Raw genomic sequence first — 18,184 nt, forward strand, 5'->3', positions numbered from 1 at the left:
CTTTCTTCGGGACCGCGCGGGACGGACGGACGGACGACCTGTGTGTGTGCCACCATATATCACTGCTGGGTCTCCACGCCAGGACTCGGCGCTTGGCGGTGAGAAACGAGCGAACCGTTTATTGTTTCATTTTTCCACTCACACGGACCGCGACCCGCGTCGGCCGTCGCACTGGCACCGCACATTTACATCGACTAATGACTGGAACACGAGCACACCCACGTACACACGCGAAAGCCTATTCCGGACGGTCGGAGGCCACTACTGGCCACTGTTGCGTGGCGTGCGAAAAGGACATTAAACGTCGTTCAACGATTTCACACCTCATTTTTAGCGTCGTTCGTTCGTGAGGACGCGACCTGACGGACCCATCCGATAAGAGCTCCGCGTGTATGTGGAGTCAACTGGGCGCCCCTTTCCCCCCCGGCGCTTCCGGGGGTCCTGATGGTGCTGACCTCCGGAACAATACAATTTTCAGCGAACACCGAAGCGCACCGTGAGGCTTCTCGACATTCTCGGCTCACTCGGTGTGCCCGTCCGCTCCGTTGTCTTATCTGTCGATTGAGGGGGGGCGGTTGGTCAATGGTCGCGCCGTCCTGGCACGTCGTCCTTTAATAACTGCAATATGTTGCCGTAAGCCACCGCTGTCGCTGTAACAGAAGACACAAAACAATGGAACCGGTGTTAGAGATGGGTGTGATGGCCGGTCGCTCGGTCTTGCCGGGTCGGTCGATTATTGAAACAGCCAAGCCAAGCCCGTACCAAGCGCCCGACAAACGCAAATAAATCTCTCCTCCGCAGACGCTTATCTAGCGGTCCGAGAGCGCGCCAGAAATAAGCGCAAGGAGTGCGTATGTGGGGCTTGTTTGGTGAGAGAAATGTTTGAGATATCCTTCGCCGACGCCGACGACGAACTGCTACACTCTATCGGATTTTGTTTTGCCGCACCCTAGATTTTACTGCCGCTCGATAAATACTCCGAGTGCCGCAGCAGCGTGTTCGTGCTGTGTCGCCGTTGCTCGATCGGCCATCTGGTAGTTTTAGGCGGCCTCTATCTGGCAGAGTTTGGTTTGCCGCGCGCGGGACATATTTTTCGTATATCTTCGCTGAGCCTATCGGTTTGAAGACCGGCTTTGACTCTAACGAGACGAAGCGGTAATGTTTTAACTTGAACCATCCGATCTGAATAGGAACAACATACGATTGTTATAGAAGCATTTCAATGAAGATCAAATTTGTAAGTCGTGTGTCTTGTTCCGATCATTAACGTCGAAAGGTCGATCGAATGATCGGACGACCTACAACAGAGACAATTTTAACCATTTTTGCTTACTGCAATGTTGTGTTTCTACCGACTACTCTATCAACAAAATGTCAGTAAAATGTCATTTCGAGTGCTTCATGTTCTTTAATGCTAATATTTTTTCATTATTTTCTCAGGCCGAAGCCATTGTTTCACATCATGCTATTATGTATTATTATTTGTTACTATTGAGTTATTATTTGATTTTTGTTAAAATATAACTCGCATAACCACAACAAAGGATATGGTTTAAGACTTTAAAGACCATCTTAAAAATACGGCGAACACTACAGGGTGTTCCATCACGACCCATACTATTGAAATATTAAATAACTACGCTATTTGTCAGTATATTTTAGCAAAAGAACAAGATTTATTTAAGGTTTAGAATGCCGTTTATTAACAAATTAATTCAAAATAAAATCCATTAGACACACAAAAAGCGGCCCTTTTTGGGCAAGTTTTGATTGTATTTGACAACATTACGGCAATAGACAACGTAATAGCAGCAATTTCCGCTGTGATGTTAGCTTTTAGTTCTTGCCTTACTCTTCAATTAGTCACACAGAAAGAAGTCAGAAGAACTTCGGCACTAACAAGCAACAGTTTTTACTGTTGAACGATTATTTTCGGTGCAGAGCGCCACAATTTCAGCCCATAAACTTCGGCATAAACTAACGTTTCGAAATCTGGATGATTTGTAAAACTACGACTGAAAAATGACGGAGTTATTTAACATTTCAATAGTATGGGTCATGATAGGACACCCTGTACTTTAACGCCTTGAGGATATGTTGAATTTTTATGCGATTGTATAGTTTGACTTTTGATTTTTTTTGCAAAGTTCGCGTACCATTATAATTGTGTGCATCATTTGTGCGACCTTTACCGAAACTGTTTGTCGGGTGGACTCCACTCCGATCCCGGTGGCCTGGAGTCGCTCTTATCGAGTTCGATAATTAACGAAGTCCGTAATAACGCTCCACGAACTAGTTGTCCGGGGAGAGGGATCGCATGTGACATTTGACGTACAATTTGTGCACGAAATGATGGCATGTGACACCGAAGGCTGGTAAAAAAGGGGACAGGGGGAGGCCTGACACACCAAACCGACAAACCGAGATATGAGTGCGGGCCAGCATAAAATGAAACAAAAAGGAATGCTACCAGACCGACCCAGGCCCAGGCCTATCTGGCATCTGGGCCACGTTCTGGGATTTATTTCCGGGCAGCGGGCAGCCATTCCTCGGGACCTCGGAACAATAGCACTTAACAAATACATATGCAAAGCTACACGACGACGATGCAATCCGTGTGCCCTTCGCCGGCAATTTTATGGTCGGTATAAAGCGAGCACAGCACAAAAACATGTTTCGAATAAGATTTATGCGCGATCATACGTTCCGTGTTCCCGAGGCCCCGGGGCTTGGGCGGCTGGCCGGGGGCAACATTGTGTCGCAGCCAGCTGTGGGCCCAGTGGGCTGGAAAGGTGCTGTGTCCCATTGTTGCTGCTGAACCGCTCCATCGGGCAACCGAATGTGGAGTGACCCCTGGAGTGATCCCCAACTCTCGTTATTCCGTTATCTCTTTCCAGCTCTTTTTCCTTTCTCTCTCTCTCGCTCTCTTTATGCCCTGCCGTTGCGTGTCTTCGTGGCTCATGTTGGACCCGGCTGCGAGTGTTCACGCTGAATGAAGCTCGCCTTAATTAATTTGATCTTAATTGAACTAAGCCCGAGCACCCGGGCAAGGGTTGTTTTTATCACCACATCACGCCCACTCCCACTTACGCCTCGGGCGCGTGGAATGGACTCCGTCAAGGTTGAGTAATGAGATGGAACCCATCGGGGCCACGTTAAACCGAACAACCGGAGACTAATCCCTCCGCGTTACGGGGCGCAACAAATGACGGTGAGTTCCGCTTCCGGCTTCAAATCTAATCCCCCGGGGGTTTCGGAAACTTTAAAACCTGCATAAAATCGAAATGGCGCGGCATTGTCACTGTTGATTACAAACCACGGTACACGGAAAATGCGGGTTCACAAACCTGGATGGGTAACGAAATTAAATTATTTGCTTGCTCTCTCGGTTCTAAAATTATCCCAATCTATCCAGACGGCCATTCAGCGAATCAATCGATGCCAGCCGAGCGTCTCAAAGCGGTCTGTTCTGTTCGGCAAGTCCGTGCAAGAAACATGCACGTTTCATGCTAATTTTTTCTCAGAAACCGCCCCGGCCACTTAACGGCGCGGGCATTTTCTTCCTGCGACTACTGTTTTTTTTCCATTACAACCCCGACACACGGCGCAGCGACGGGCCATCCTTCCACGGGACGCCGAGCACGACTAACGATCCAATTAATGCATCCCGGGCGCGAGTCTGCCCTCCATTAGCTCTAATTCGACAATTTGCCATACATTTCAAATGAACATTTAAACGGCCGCTGGTGGGCCTTTCTTAGGCCACATGATTTGGGGAGCCAGCCAGCGGAGCGTTCGAATTAGACGGTCGTTTGGCACCGCGACGAGTCACACGGGCACCGGAACCTGGGCCGGGGTCGTATCTCGTCTATTTATTTTCTCGTTGCGAATCAAATTTTCGCTCGATTAAGGGAAGAATTACGTCGATTGACTTCGGCGTCACGCCCGCTGGGTTGGCGGTACTCCGTTTCGGTCTTGTACCGGAACAATGAGGTCCATTTGCCAGCCAGCAACGCGCTCTTCACTTCTCTATGGCGGAGCTCTCGGGCTGGGCTCGGGGAAAATGGTGGAAGATTAGATAAAAAATCGAAAAAAGCGTTTCGTAGCAAGTGCTTGCGTGTGCAAATACTGAAGCAGCACGACGCACATTATTATTTTGAGCTATGAAGAATTTCGCTCAATTTATATCCTGCTTGTGATATTTATGATGAGATTGTCCAAACGGTAGCAGCTCATAGTGAGCGATTCCATGCCAGTCGCACCTAACCCTGAGCAGTTTACAGCGATTCGAACCGGGCCTACCGTGCTTGATGCTCATTGATGATCATCATTCATGATCATTATTGTCGGTTGTTGATCTACTAGGTTGTTCAGTAAGTTTGGACGTTCGATGACCATAGGGCGCTGCTACGAGCTTAATTTTTTTTGCAATATTGGTACATTCTTCATATGAACGTAAGTTTCATTTCAATCGGTCATCATTTTTTTACAAGCCATTTAGTACCAACATGCCACAGTATTTTTTACAACTGTTATGACGACATCATTTGAAGAAAAACGCTTTTCACGCATTCTTGGGATTTTAAATAGGTGATGGATTTAGTTGATAAATTTAAGTTCTCAATCTAAATTGGTAAACGTAAGAGGACGAATACACGCATGTTTTTTTGTGTCTGAAAACAGATGGAAGTCGCTAGGGACCAATTCTGGTAAATACGGTAGATATTCCCACAATTCGAACTTTCATGGATTTTTACCATTTTCAAAATGCTCTTGTCACAAGGGCCATTGCCCTGATGAAAGAGGATGTTTATCTCCTGCAAAACCGGGTCTTTTTTCCCGAATTCCCACTTTTAGTAGGTCTAGAATGTTATAACAATATTCAAAGTTTATTGTTATACCAGTAGGCGTGTAATCCGCTAACAAAATCTCATTCGCATTCCACAAAACTGATGCTAACATCTTTTTAGGCAATTTCTGGACGAACTCGTTTCGGAGCCGAAAAGCAAGGTTCACACCTCCTTAGTCTCTTTTCTGAAACTTTCTGAAACATAATACTTCAGTCAAAATATTGGTTATACAGCTCAGTGAGATGCCTGGGCCTTGTATTAAATTTCTCTCAGTCATTCGTCGATTTTCCAATACAAAATCCTGTATTTTTTCTACGATTTCAAGTGTTGTGTCTGTTTTTTACGTGTTTGACATGAATCGTTTTGAAGGCTAGTACGACCATGTTTATACTCAGAACCCCCTATTTATCCCCCTTAAATTAAAGTTGAAGAGTTCCTATACTAATTCAACACTCGTTTATAAATCTCCTTTGCTTTTAAACCTTCCAAAAATAAAAAATTAGGTCACTGCTCGATACTTACTGTGACTCGTCGATAGTAAATGGCTTGTAAAAACAAATTAAGTGACCGATTGAAATGAAACTTCACATACATTTATATGAAGGGTGTACCAATATTACAAAAAAATAGGCTCGTAGCAACACCCTATGGTATCGAACGTCAAAACTTCATGAACAACCCAGTAGAAATAAGTGAACTGGTGGTAGCTCAGCTAGGTAGCTTATTCTCATTGGCCACTCTCGTTGCACAGCTACAGTGCCGTTGATCCACCATCCAACTGTGAGGGCTCCAAACGGGGAGTAAAATCTACCCAAGGAATAGTTGTCGTCAAGTTTATATTCATAATAAGTGGAGTTCCTAACAGGAGCACATCACGCTTTTTAACCACGTCGCAGACATAGAATTGGAATAACACCACCAATCAAACAGCACATCCAAATCTTGAAATCTGACGCGCTGTTAACGAGTTTTCTGTTCATCATCTTCACCGGTTCGCCATTTCTCCGGTCGCTCACATAAATCAACGATAAACGTACGCGCCGATTATTGCACCAAAAAAAAGGCGTACATTAAAATTAATAGTGACGTCATTTTATCCCTCGTTGTGACGCGCAGTATTTACCAGTACCTGCGTCGAAAGGTCGCGGTTCGTAACGTCGGGAATCCCGTCATCTTATATTTGATTCATGCCGCATGTACCGGTATGGGGTCACCATATTTATAAACGACAATGGGCGGGCAGTTAAGGGCTGCATAATTTACAACCAATTCTCGGACCTACCTTCTGGGGTGTCGACATTACGACACTCGTAAAAGCGGCGATCCCTCAACGCTTGACGGACGGCAATCATGGGCCGCCGGCATAACAACACTCAAATCTACATCCTTTTTCTCCCCCTCGGCCAGTTAAAGGGAGCGGCAGCCTGGTCACAGAACATAACTTACAAGGCAGGGACACAGCCAGCCAGCCAGATTGTTTAACCACGCGGCACGGTGAGAACGCGTTCACGGTGTGTGCACTTCTCGTGATGGCTTAATGGAGCTGAAGGCAAAAGGTGTCCCCGTCGTCGCCGGCGTGTGAATCTGACTTTCGCGGACGTGCTGTTTACAGTTTAGGTTTTGTCACTTGCACCCCATGTAACAGTCAACACACGGCCAAATCCTGGTGATAAGGATCCCTGACAAATCAATCATCCACCGCACGGAGCGTTCCTGCTGGACAGACCGGTGGCACTTTTTGAAATGGGTTCTGGAAGCGCCAGTGGCTAATCCTTCTTCAACGTACACTATACCTACTCCTAATTGCACAGTAACGTGCCCCAAAACCTCTGCGGATTCACGTGAGCTATGTTCGGGGAAAAGTTATCCTTCCTTCGGCCAGTTTTTATGTTGCTCATTTATGTCGGCTTAGCAGGAGAGTTTGGGCTGCCCCGGTGCCGCGCCTTCGAGATTCTTTTTACGATTATGTGTAATCGATTAAGCCATCGTTCGGCCATCCTATCCCGTGCCTGTGGGGTAATGGAAACAAAGTGCGCTCCAGTTCTTTGTGCCAGTCGTTACAGCCGAAACCCCGTCTATCGATCTGCCTTTCCCCCGGCAACCAAATAGCAGACCGCAAAGGTTCGCAGATTTACGAGTCCGCCAGAGAGCGACATAGTCGCAGTTGCGGCCATACTTTTTTTCCGTGCCCTGTTTCCGGAGACGGAGCACTAACGCGCTGGAAGATGATCCTTTGGTCGACTTCGGGCCGGGAACGGGAACCGACACCGCAAAACGAAATTATATAGCTAATTATGCACCAATGTATTGGGTAGGGTCAAGTGTCACGAGGCCTCACGCTCTGTGTCCGCTTCAAGTCCTTCAAGGTCCTTCTACCTTCGGATCTCCCGTTTTATTTCAATTTTCCTCCTCGAGCTGGCAAGCGTGCCATTTTAGTCCTTGCATTTTCTCTCTCTCTCTCTCTCTCTCTCTCTCTCTCAACCCACACTAATTCGCATTTACGAGCGAGAAATCGAATCAAGATTGGACCGCGCAGCAGCAGCACACGGAATGCTGCAACCGCAATTAAACTTGTTGGCGAGGCTTTCTTACGATTTCAAAGCAACCCGGTCCTGACCCGAAAAATAGCCCGATTCTCACATTCAGCAAAGGGGCTTCCGGTGGGCGGGCGAGGGGCCAGTTTTGTAGCTCGTAAACCCCTTGTTTGATGATGATTGGTTTCCATTTGAATAAAAATTTAGTAGAACGTAAAAGCGTCAAAATGGAAGATTGATGACCGGCCGGGGGGGCTTCGGGTCGGCCACAAACGGATCGATCGACCGTCCCGTGGCTGACTTCTGCATCTCGGGCCCGGAACCGGAACAAGGCCGAGCAGTTCGCACCCTCACCTTCCGTCTCGTTTCCGTGTGGACCGGAATCGGGAGACCACAGAAACGACGGGTTTCGGGATCATCTCGTTCGCCCATTTAATTTCGATTCTACAAATCTGCAAGATGCCCGCCGGTGGTCACGTGGTACTTTGTTCTGCTTCGTCTAGCGTGGCCGGCCGGCCGGGGGAGGTTGCTTTGCATTTTTAAACACACCACGATCATCGGGCCGTGGTCGTGGCAAGTCAACAAACAATTACTGCGCCGGAGTCCTGGGCCACAAACGAGCAGGCGGCCGGTATCGATTGAAACATTATCTATCGGAAACACTCGCCGACACGCGTGTTCCTTCATCCCACCGGTGCGGCGCCGGTACGTGACGACTATAATCGAGCACTTTGTTTCGAGCATCCCGTGGCAGGGCAGGTTATAAATCTAGTGCCGGTTGGACCCTTCGCTGGGCTTCGCCTCTGCTTTGCATCTTCGCATGGCAAAGGGCGTTGATAGGGAAGATAAATGTTAAATTCATGTTCAAGCCATTCGTAACGGCATCAGATTGAATGACACGGCCGGTCGACACCGTGAGGGCAGCTTTCGTTGGAAGAAGCCCAACAACAGCAACTGTGCCTACAGTGGCAATAATGGTTTTTCTTCTCATTTGTTGGCCACAGCCCTCAGTCTTGCCAACAATCCTCGCCTTTGCTGTTCGATTTAATTTGACTGTACAATCCAGTTGCGATGATTGATGAACCGTAGGCTTTAGGAGAATTTAGCAAGCACACTGTCTGCCAACCATTAACTTTAAGCGGTAGCTTTCGGCTTCAGTTTCGATAATTATTCCCATCTTTGGTACGGTCGAGCGATGCCGAACCCCTGGCCAATTAAATTCGAACGACAGCAGCACACCAGGTACAAGAATCTTTAGGCAATTTAGGCTTTAAACTGAACGTTTGTCTTTCTTTGAAGTCTGTCTCGGGCACAGCCTCATCCTCACGGGCACTGCTGGATGCCGACGAATGAGCTTTGGTTTGTGGCCTCTAGAAACTAGAAATTGCTGACTGTCGAGAGTTATTTTATGATTTGAATTCCCAGTCGGTTGGCCTTTCCAGTCCGAAGGTCGGTGACAGATGCGAAGATGAAGTGGAGCCTTTCATAAATTCAGGTATTAAAAACCTATTCGTTTCGATTGTTACTATAGCGTCTTTTAAACAATACGAAATCATTTTTACATTAAAATGTAGTGCACACCAGTTACCATTATTAGGTTCAAAACAGCACGAAGCACAGCGTATTAAAATTCAAACAGCTCTCTCCTCTCGAATGTTAATGCATGCAAATTTTCCCAAAGCTTACAAATGCTGATGCTAAAGTATTTGAAAGCAATTAGACAGCATCCCCACGGCGCGCCACGTGCTCGCTTCCATTCCCCGCACAAGCAAAGCCCCAAATGATGAACGGCCAGAGTTTAGCCCGAACGCTGGGCACCGGGAGCTGGACGGTGGCTCAATTTTCAATTTAAAATTGGCCGAAAGTCAGAAAGAAGACTGTCAGAACTGCCGGTGCCCCGGGCTAGGGCGTTCGTCTCATTAAGCATCGGAACTTTAACAACGAAATTCGAATCACACACAATCACACGCATGCCGACACAGAGCCGGTCCGATCGATCGTCTAGCCCACGTGGCTCCGGGTGGCGAATGATAAACGAGAGGCTAAGTGGGTGATTCCAGATTTTCGGGTCCGCCTGCAAATTTCCCGGTCGCAATCGAATCAATTTATCTTCAAACAACCGCAGGAGGCAGGCCGCTTCAATCCACAGCGCTGAGCGGACGCTCCAACTGCTAATCGCGCGACTTTCGGTCCGGTCCGGATATTGGACGACGATTGCCTCGCTCGGGGAACGGGCGAGGCAAGCACGGTTTTAGAATGTACCACTTCCGGTAAACGCGGGTCACGATTTCACAATGTAAAAGCTATCGCCACCGTCACACACGAGCTTCTTCGTTCGACCGGAGCCGATTCAGGTATTGCGGCATTTCACAGTTCTCGGGTCGTCTGTTGCAATTTTGGGAAAAATCGATAACACCGAAACCGTTCACTCTGCTAACTACGGAACAGCACGTGTTCTCTCTCCGTGGCACGATCGCGGGTTAGGGAACAGTCAAACCCGGGCCAGAAGGAAAAGCGAACCATAAAATAAAGTAAATCCACTGCGAACTGTGACCTGCAGTCGTTGCGATACAGAGAGAGAGAGAGAGAGCGATCTGGCATAGCGAGGGTGTTCTGGTCTTGTCGATGCGCCAGACCCCCTCTCATGGCACAGCGCTGGGATTGCCGCACCGCACTCCAGAATCCCCCGACATAATCCAAGTTACACTTGCGCACACGAACCCCAACACTGGCTAACGCTGGCCAAGGGGCTGTTGTAAAAACAACGATAAGGACGTAGCACTACGTATTTCCCCTCCCTGGGGGAAACGTGGCCCGGGTGGGCCGGGCCGGGTTTACTTTATTTGCCCTCTGTTTTCCACCAACTTCGCCGGCGATGACGGTTGCTGTTTTCAGGGCCCGTGACGTGCCCGAGCCGTGCTGATTCGTGAAACATTTCCACAATGACATTCGAAACGGACCTGCCGTGGCCCAGGGGGGGCCGCGGCCAGTGGTTCCGGTGACGTAGTGAAAAACTCAAGCGGGACGATCACTGCTGCCGGGGGGGGCTTTAAGACCGAATTTTCATAGAAACGGCACTGGATGAGTTTGAACTCAGCCCTGATCACAGGCGCACTGGCCGCAGATTGTGCGGGCTGAACGTGTTGTAATCTCACCTCGTGTCACGATGCACAACGACGAACGACAATGAACAATTCGATTATCAACAACCGACAAAAGAGCGCACCAGTCTACGCAGACTGTATCGTAACGATCCGCGGAAGTCTCCACCGGAACATCCGCAAGCGTTCACGCGGCGTTTCTGAAATCGACTGACACGAAACTGGCGAAAGCGTGGCCCGTCCGTGACGATGTCCGCCCGTGCAATATAGGATCGTTCCGGAACATCGCGACGCCGAGCGGCCCAGCAGCGACGCTGTGTTGCTTCACCGTTCGGGTCCTGGACGCCGGTTCGCATGCGCTTCGACGGCGATCCGAGCCGAGCGGTTCCGAGCGTTGGCGGCAACCTTATACGTAATTGCAATATTCCAAACCACTCCGTATTGCGCTTTCGAAGGGCCACACACTCGAGAAGCCACGGGGAAGCGCGAAGCTTTCCAGCAGCGCGTGCGACCGGAATCGGGATCGGGCTTCCCGGCTCCGGAATTCGGTTTCACGGACGAAGTCGAAGTGTCAATTTTTGTTGCGGGTCGTTCAATGAAGTGAATATGTTTCGCAACCACTATTAAGCGAAGAGGAGTGGAAATTCGCGCTGGGAAGTAGTTTCCGTCCGTCGTCGTCGTCGTCGTCGTCGTCGTAGGCGAAGAGGTGAGCTAAAAGTCTCGCGTGGTACCGGTTTACCGGATGTGTTGACCTTACGTTTTTTTACGTTGCTTTGGTGCACTATCCGAGGTCGGGACTGTACTACTAATTGCCCTTGCGTACCGAACGCGGTTTTTGAATGCGGAAGAAGAAAATTGAATTTGCGTACTTGACGCGACGTTTTCATTCTGCCGGAACTCGTGCGGAAACCCTACCCCTGAAAGGATGCAACATTTATAATGCATCACACGGGAATTTTATTCAACCCATTATGTAATGATGAGAAATTTGTACTTCAACGGAACGGGCCGGGAAAACGTCATTATCGCCCAATACGATTACGGGAGCGACCGAGTTGTTCCCAGCGAGTCGTGAGAGAAATTTTACCTTTGGTAAGTTTTTGAAGCAATAGAGTTGTTGTGAAATTGATAAAAGTGAGGGACATTTGATAACAGAAATATGCGATTTTTTCGCAATATTTTATCAGAAAATCAGAGCAATACGGAATGCTGAATGTAGAAACTGACTGTTGTGAAACCGTAACCGATTTTTATAAATAACAACGAAAATTTGGAAAATACGAGAATACGGTGCAAAACGTTTCAACATCGTCCGAAATAATAAATTAAAACCGTCGAAAAGAATTTCAAAAACAGAAACTTGCACGCAAGAAATGCGCAACAGTCCAACTAACATTCGAGCATTCGAGCAGACTTGTTTCGCTTTTTATCGAGCAAGCAACTGTCATCGGCCATCGCCGGTAATGCACCGGTAAATAAACATAAACTTCAGGTCCAGAATTATTTTGCGATGGCGAACATTTTGCTCAGTGAAGCGGAGAAAACCTACATTCTCCACGGGATTCAGGTGAGTAGAATTAGACGGTATGGTTGTAGCACTTTGAACTAACTAATCGAGTTTCTTGAACAGAAAAACTATCGCAACGATGGAAGAACGAACCGTGATTACCGCCCGATGGAGCTCGAATCGGACATTGTCGTGCATGCTTCTGGTTCGGCCCGTCTCCGGCTGGCCAACACAGACATTTTGGTGGGGGTGAAGGCAGAAATTGACAAACCGCTCCCGGATCGACCGAACGAGGGACGGATAGATTTCTTCATCGATTGCTCAGCGAACGCGACACCCGAATTCGAAGGCCGGGGAGGCGAGCAACTGGCCACGGAGATATCGAACACGCTTGCGAAAGCGTACGACTCACAGCGAGGCTTCGATCTGTCCGGCCTGTGCATTCTGGCGAAACATCAGTGCTGGAGACTTTACGTCGATGTGCTGGTCCTGGAGTGCGGTGGCAATCTTTTCGATGCCGTGTCGTTAGCGGTGAAGGGAGCCCTGTACAACACCCGTGTTCCGCGAGTGTCGACGGCCATGCTGGACGGTGGCTCGATGGATCTGATCCTCACCGACGATCCGTACGATTGCGAGCGGTTGGATGTGACCACGGCACCCCTTCTGGTGACGGTATGCAAGATTGGCGACCAGTGTGTCGTAGACCCGTCGGCAGAGGAAGAAGAGTGCAGTGCAGTCAGCGTTGTGGTGGGTGTTTCCTGCTGTCCCGAGGGAAAGCAGAGCATTACGACAGTGCGAACATCCGGCGATGGTTCGGTGCACATGGACACGCTGAAAAAGTGTTTCGATCTCGCCGTTAGCGCTGCTTCGTACCTGGACAAAGCCATCATCAGTGCGCTGAAGGAAGACGAGACCAGAAACTCCAAGGGTCTGGGTAAACGTGAGATTTATGGATTTTTGAAATAAATAGTCCTTGGTAAGATGGCCCTCTTATATAATGGTTTGAGACAATTGTATTAAATCGGGTTCGCTTGTCGCATGCTGTTTTATTTCTTTAACTTAAAAAATACGATAGACCCCAGCAGAAGTAAACAAGTTCCGATTTTGTATGCCTTCGAGAATCGTTTGACGCCCTTCGGTTGTGGCTCAACTTGAAGCACCGGCTTGGGAGAGGACACCTTGTGCTGCTTTAATATCTGCGCCCGAAACAAACGAACCAACGTCTTGAAACGGTGAATATCTTGCTGCACGTTTGAAGCTTTTGTGACAGTCTCGAAAACCTTCGTACCATCTCGCCCATCGACAAGTTGCTGCGTGTACAACAACGTGCTGTGTAATACAGTGACGTGTTTTAGCAAGTTTCCCAAGATCTCCAGGACGTCGTAAGCGCTAAAAAGATACGTCAAACGAAAATTACAACTCTCCGGGGGGCGAGAAGATCCAAAAACTCACTCGACGGTTCCAGTAGCCCTCAATACATCGAGACTGTTGTTGGACCAGGGTTGCAGATGAAAGTCGTACAGTGCCAACAGTATCCTTTTGCGCTGGATCGGATACTTAATACCAATGTCTCGCAGCCGATCATCGGTCATGGTTAGGAAATCAAACAGACCAAGGTCTTTCTTCGCAAAAAAAGGCATCAGTTTTTCACTATCGGCACCGAATAGCAATCCGTCAATTTCCCAACAGTATTCCGGAGGTTGCCCCTCTGTGTCACCGTGCACCAGATCCCGGCAGTGCGAAAAAACCAAATATTTGGTGGGCAGCTCGTAGGGTTCTTCTTCCGCCGGGAAAAGTGCTACTATCTCCATATTGTTCTCGAAGGTCGCATACTGTCTGGGAGTGAATTTTTTGCGATTCACGATGTTATAATCAGCTCCTGCGCGTAGTAGCTCCTTCACCACGTCGCAATGATTGTTCATTACAGCAAGGAACAGAGCCTGTGGAAAAAAGGATCATTCAGCATGGCAACTACACGTGGCGACTACGACTACGTACCGTGTTTCCATCTCTGTCCACGGTTGTTAACGGCGATTCGTCCACAATTTCTTTCACCACCGACAAATGGCCACGCTGGCAGGCAAACATAAGCGGAGTGTTACCATACTGGTCCATTACTTCGATGTGTGCACCGGCCTCTAACAACAAGCGAACGATGGGATAGACCTCATCAGTGGGTTTTGAAGATTGGCAGGCTTTCATCAGGGCCGTTTCCATGTTGTGGGCTTGATTCACGTCCACTTTTTCCTCCTTCAACAGATATTCCAGAATGGCACGGTTTGCATCGAGGCAGACGTAAAATATCACGGGCCATCCGCCGCACATCATTCTACCGCCCGAGCGCTGCCGATACGCGTCCAGTTGCATAATCCGTTTCGTTTCCTCCAAATTTCCGTCGCATAGCGCATTGTGCAACAGATTTTCGTAATCCTCTTCCGGTTTCTGCTGTTCATTTGATTTCTTATTTCCGAGATGCAAACAAAAGAACTCGTGTTAGCGTGGATGTGAGAACATGACCATGAACCAGAGCACAATACCTTAGGGAAAGGATTCGAAATGAATCCAAACTCGTCGAAATCATCCTCATCCGAATCTTCAAATCCTGCCGGGACGTAGCGGGTCATTTATCGGGCACGGAGGGATACGAATTTACACTATGCCGGAACAGATTCGGGCAAATCAAATCGTTTACAAACGGACCGGCGAAAGAACGCCGTGCTTGGCGCTGTCAACGGTGACACAAAGCTGCCAAAGTACCCTGCCGTTCAAAAGTTTTTGAACGACATGTTTGCAGTTGAATAGTCGAGCTTGGCAGATTGCATAGCTTAAGCGGAATCGTGAATGTTTTATGAAGATATGTTCCACAAACCCAACTTAAACGGTAAAAACAAGGAGTATCAAGTTCAGGACGGAAGCGGGCGGATTTCCTTTCCAAGATGCTATAGCTGTATAACGAGGCTTTCTACGGATGGTGAATGATCTTCACCAGATTGCCCGAATAGGAGGAAAATCTTGGTGGCCTCTCTAACACAAGGTAAACGTCCTTCAATAAACAAGCCGCTTTATTGTTATTTGATCCAAACATTTTCTCTTAAAACCGCAAATGCTGTCGTTAGAATTTTCTTAATTTCCGCTGGAATTGGTCACCGAAAGAAACGGAGAAGGAAAGTAAGGTAAGACTCGTAGCAACGGACTTGAACGTCGATCTCTGCCGATCAACAAAATCGATCAATTCAACAAAAACAAAACGAAGAAAAGCGAGAAGGGAAGCCGATCGGATACGTCATCAGGAAATTCGATCCTGTGAAACGCCGGACCATTGAGAAAGGAGAATGAAACGAGACGTAGCGATGTACGCCGGGAACAGCTAGTAACAATATAAAAAAATGAAAACAACGTGCAGTTTGTCTTTCCATAAACCCCTTTACTTGGCAGACTTGAATCTACGACCTTCAGAAGGGGTAAATATGCGAAAATTGTCACGCTTTTGCTACCTTTTTCCACTTTGCACGTTCGGTTCAATGGAGTGCCAAGTTCAGCTGCAGTGTCGTGTAATGGAAAACCATCCCATAGTCACTTGTTAGTTGGAGGAGCAACATTGTCAAGAGTGGAACGATCAATTACGATACTGATGGACACGGTATTTGTTGCTCAAAGACGCAGTACAGTGATAAGTTTATGCAATAGGAGTTTTATAAACTAGTGTTTTGGTTTTCGTAGGAATTCGACACCAAACGTGCTGCGGATGGATGGTTAAAGCGGGTAGAACGACGCAAGCAACTGGCTATTTTGAACGAGTTTGATGCATACGACGAACAGCCGGTGGATGCGGTGCTGACCAAGCGCGGATCGTGGACAGGTCGTTACGATTTTCTCCTATCGTTGCTAGGCTACTCTGTGGGCTTAGGAAATGTGTGGAGATTTCCATACCTCTGCTACAGCAATGGAGGAGGTAGGAACTTTTGACAAACGGGAACATGTTCAGCAGTTATTGACCAAGGTTCGTCTGCAGGAGCGTTTCTAATACCGTTTGCCGTTATGCTCGTTATTGCCGGACTACCGCTGATGTTCATGGAGCTCTCGCTGGCACAGTACGCGGGACTGGGTCCGGCAATTCTGTTCAAGCGACTCGCTCCTCTAATGGAAGGGATGGGCTACGCCATGATACTAATAGCCGGCACAGTTATGCTCTACTATAATGTAATTATCGCGTGGACCGTCTACTATATCACTGTCTCGTTCGAGGTTCCCCTCCCCTGGAGAGGATGTCAGCAGGAGTGGGCGAGTGAACACTGTTTCTCGTACGAGGAGGAAGATGATTGCTTGGCCAGCAAAGGAATTTATTACATGGCTACTTGCTTCCCAGCCGGACAGATCGATTCACTGAACGTGTCCATTCGCACACCGAAGAGGCCTCCTGCGGAAGAGTTTTTCAGATGACCACGACCATAAGGCTCAAACGCTCCAAGCGCTTATCGATAGTTACTAGACACACCTTGCGTAGCTATACCGTCTAGCTTTGCCTAGGTACAAGTTTCAAGTTTCGTAAAAATATTGTAAATTGCGCTCGTTCCAGAAACTACTTCCTGCAGCTTTCTCCCGGTATCGAGCAAACGGGAACAATTAACCAACGATTGGCACTCTGTCTGCTAGTCGCATGGATCATCGTTTTCCTTTGCCTCTGCCGGGGCGTCAAAAGTTCCGGAAAGGTTGTCTACTTCACCGCACTGTTCCCGTACGTCGTTCTGACCATGCTGCTGATTCGCGGTCTGACGTTACCGGGAGCGTACGATGGAATCATGTACTATCTGCGTCCGGACTGGGAGAAACTCCGGTCCGCCCAGATATGGGGTGACGCTGCGGTGCAGATCTTTTTCGCACTCAGCCCGGCGTGGGGCGGACTGCTCACGCTCGCGTCGTACAATCGCTTCGATAACAACTGCTACAGGGACGCGATTGTCGTGGCAATTTCCAACATCCTTACCTCGTTCTTCGCAGGATTCGTAATCTTTGCCATTATTGGTTTTTTGGCCCACGAGTTGAACACTGAAGTCACGAGCGTCATCGATCAGGGAGCGGGACTGGCGTTCGTGGTATTTCCCGAGCTCGTTGCTAAACTGCAAATGCCGCGACTATGGTCGGTACTGTTTTTCTTCATGCTACTAACGCTCGGGCTTGACTCACAGTTTACTCTGATGGAGACGGTCGTAACGGCTGTCCTGGACACGTTCCCGAAGTGGCGCCGCAGGAAGTTGGCGGTTGTGTCTGCTGTCAGCGTAGCGGGATATATTGGAGGACTAGTCTTTATAACCAATGTTGGTAGAAAGAGCAACGTTATTGATGTGTTTATAGATTTTAATCGTATTGTTCTACTTGATTTGCGAACAGAGCGGCATGTACTGGTTCCAGCTGGTCGATAAATACGCAGCCAATTGGTCGGTTTTGCTGATAGCCACTAGTGAGTGCATTCTGGTCGGTTGGATCTACGGTGCCGAACGATTCATTCATAATATTGAGCAAATGTTAGGCAAACGATCAGCCTGGTTCCACCGGTTTTGGATAGCGATCTGGAAATACGTAACTCCAATGACCCTGGCTGTAAGTGTACGAGGCTGTAAGTATCGAGAAGGTACCGTACTTTAGCTTTATCGCTCGGATTTCAGTTCATATTGTGCTTCAACTGGCTTCAATATAAACCTTTAACGTACGGACGGTATGTGTATCCCTATTGGGCCGACTTAGTGGGCTGGACGATAGCACTGTTCCCCTTCGGACTCGTAGTGTTGGTCGCAATGATTAAAATACTACGTCTCCCGGGCTCCATTAAACTACAGGTGAGTTCCATCCGTCAACGATATGACCAATAAGTGAAACCATCCATTGTGTCGCAGAGTGTTCAACAATTACTAAAGCCTAGCCAGTTTTGGAAGCCGGCCCATCCCAGACTAGCATCGGAGATGGAGTATGAAAATAGCGATGGTATTGAGCTGTAAGATAGGCGCTGGTCGAACCTGTCATAAACTATTCAAGAACGAATCCCATTGTTTCCTAAGAGAACGACCTACAACGTCACTTCTAAAAGAAGGGGTAGATACAGCTGATAAAACTGGTAAAAACATGCCGAGGCAGTGCTCCGGGAATCGAGAATTGTTTAATGTCAAAATCTTTATTCAGGTTCATCAAATCAATGTG

General features: G+C 48.1%; 3 protein-coding genes across 3 annotated transcripts; 2 read left to right on the forward strand and 1 right to left on the reverse strand.

Moving 5' to 3' along the window:
• The first annotated feature begins 11,814 nt into the window (after positions 1-11,814).
• LOC131210475 (exosome complex exonuclease RRP42) lies at positions 11,815-12,984 on the forward strand. The gene is made up of 2 exons (XM_058203736.1): positions 11,815-12,052; positions 12,116-12,984. Exons 1-2 carry the CDS (start codon positions 11,996-11,998, stop codon positions 12,956-12,958), a joined length of 900 nt encoding a protein of 299 aa, XP_058059719.1. The 5' UTR covers positions 11,815-11,995; the 3' UTR covers positions 12,959-12,984.
• Positions 12,985-13,013: 29 nt separating this feature from the next.
• Positions 13,014-14,671, reverse strand: LOC131210463 (ankyrin repeat and SOCS box protein 3). The gene is made up of 4 exons (XM_058203725.1): positions 14,530-14,671; positions 13,991-14,452; positions 13,445-13,932; positions 13,014-13,381 (listed from the first exon to the last, which is right to left on the reverse strand). Exons 1-4 carry the CDS (start codon positions 14,614-14,616, stop codon positions 13,039-13,041), a joined length of 1,380 nt encoding a protein of 459 aa, XP_058059708.1. The 5' UTR covers positions 14,617-14,671; the 3' UTR covers positions 13,014-13,038.
• Positions 14,672-15,623: 952 nt separating this feature from the next.
• On the forward strand, positions 15,624-17,985 carry LOC131215312 (sodium- and chloride-dependent glycine transporter 2-like). Its single transcript, XM_058209702.1, has 7 exons — positions 15,624-15,632; positions 15,713-15,944; positions 16,005-16,425; positions 16,566-17,307; positions 17,381-17,590; positions 17,656-17,826; positions 17,884-17,985. The coding sequence occupies exons 1-7, from the start codon at positions 15,624-15,626 to the stop codon at positions 17,983-17,985; spliced, it is 1,887 nt and encodes a 628-aa protein (XP_058065685.1).
• Positions 17,986-18,184: the final 199 nt, after the last annotated feature.

This window comes from Anopheles bellator, chromosome 1 (assembly GCF_943735745.2).
Source record: "Anopheles bellator chromosome 1, idAnoBellAS_SP24_06.2, whole genome shotgun sequence".
NCBI lineage: Eukaryota > Metazoa > Arthropoda > Insecta > Diptera > Culicidae > Anopheles > Anopheles bellator.

Coding starts and splice junctions, on each gene's coding strand:
- LOC131210475 (XM_058203736.1), top strand. CDS start 11,996: ATGGCGAACATTTTGCTCAGTGAAGCGGAGAAAACCTACATTCTCCAC. Junction 12,053..12,115: donor ACATTCTCCACGGGATTCAG/GTGAGTAGAATT, acceptor TTTCTTGAACAG/AAAAACTATCGCAACGATGG.
- LOC131210463 (XM_058203725.1), bottom strand. CDS start 14,616: ATGACCCGCTACGTCCCGGCAGGATTTGAAGATTCGGATGAGGATGAT. Junction 14,453..14,529: donor TTTCGAATCCTTTCCCTAAG/GTATTGTGCTCT, acceptor CTCGGAAATAAG/AAATCAAATGAACAGCAGAA. Junction 13,382..13,444: donor AGGGCTACTGGAACCGTCGA/GTGAGTTTTTGG, acceptor GTATCTTTTTAG/CGCTTACGACGTCCTGGAGA.
- LOC131215312 (XM_058209702.1), top strand. Junction 17,308..17,380: donor GACTAGTCTTTATAACCAAT/GTTGGTAGAAAG, acceptor ATTTGCGAACAG/AGCGGCATGTACTGGTTCCA. Junction 17,591..17,655: donor TAACTCCAATGACCCTGGCT/GTAAGTGTACGA, acceptor CTCGGATTTCAG/TTCATATTGTGCTTCAACTG.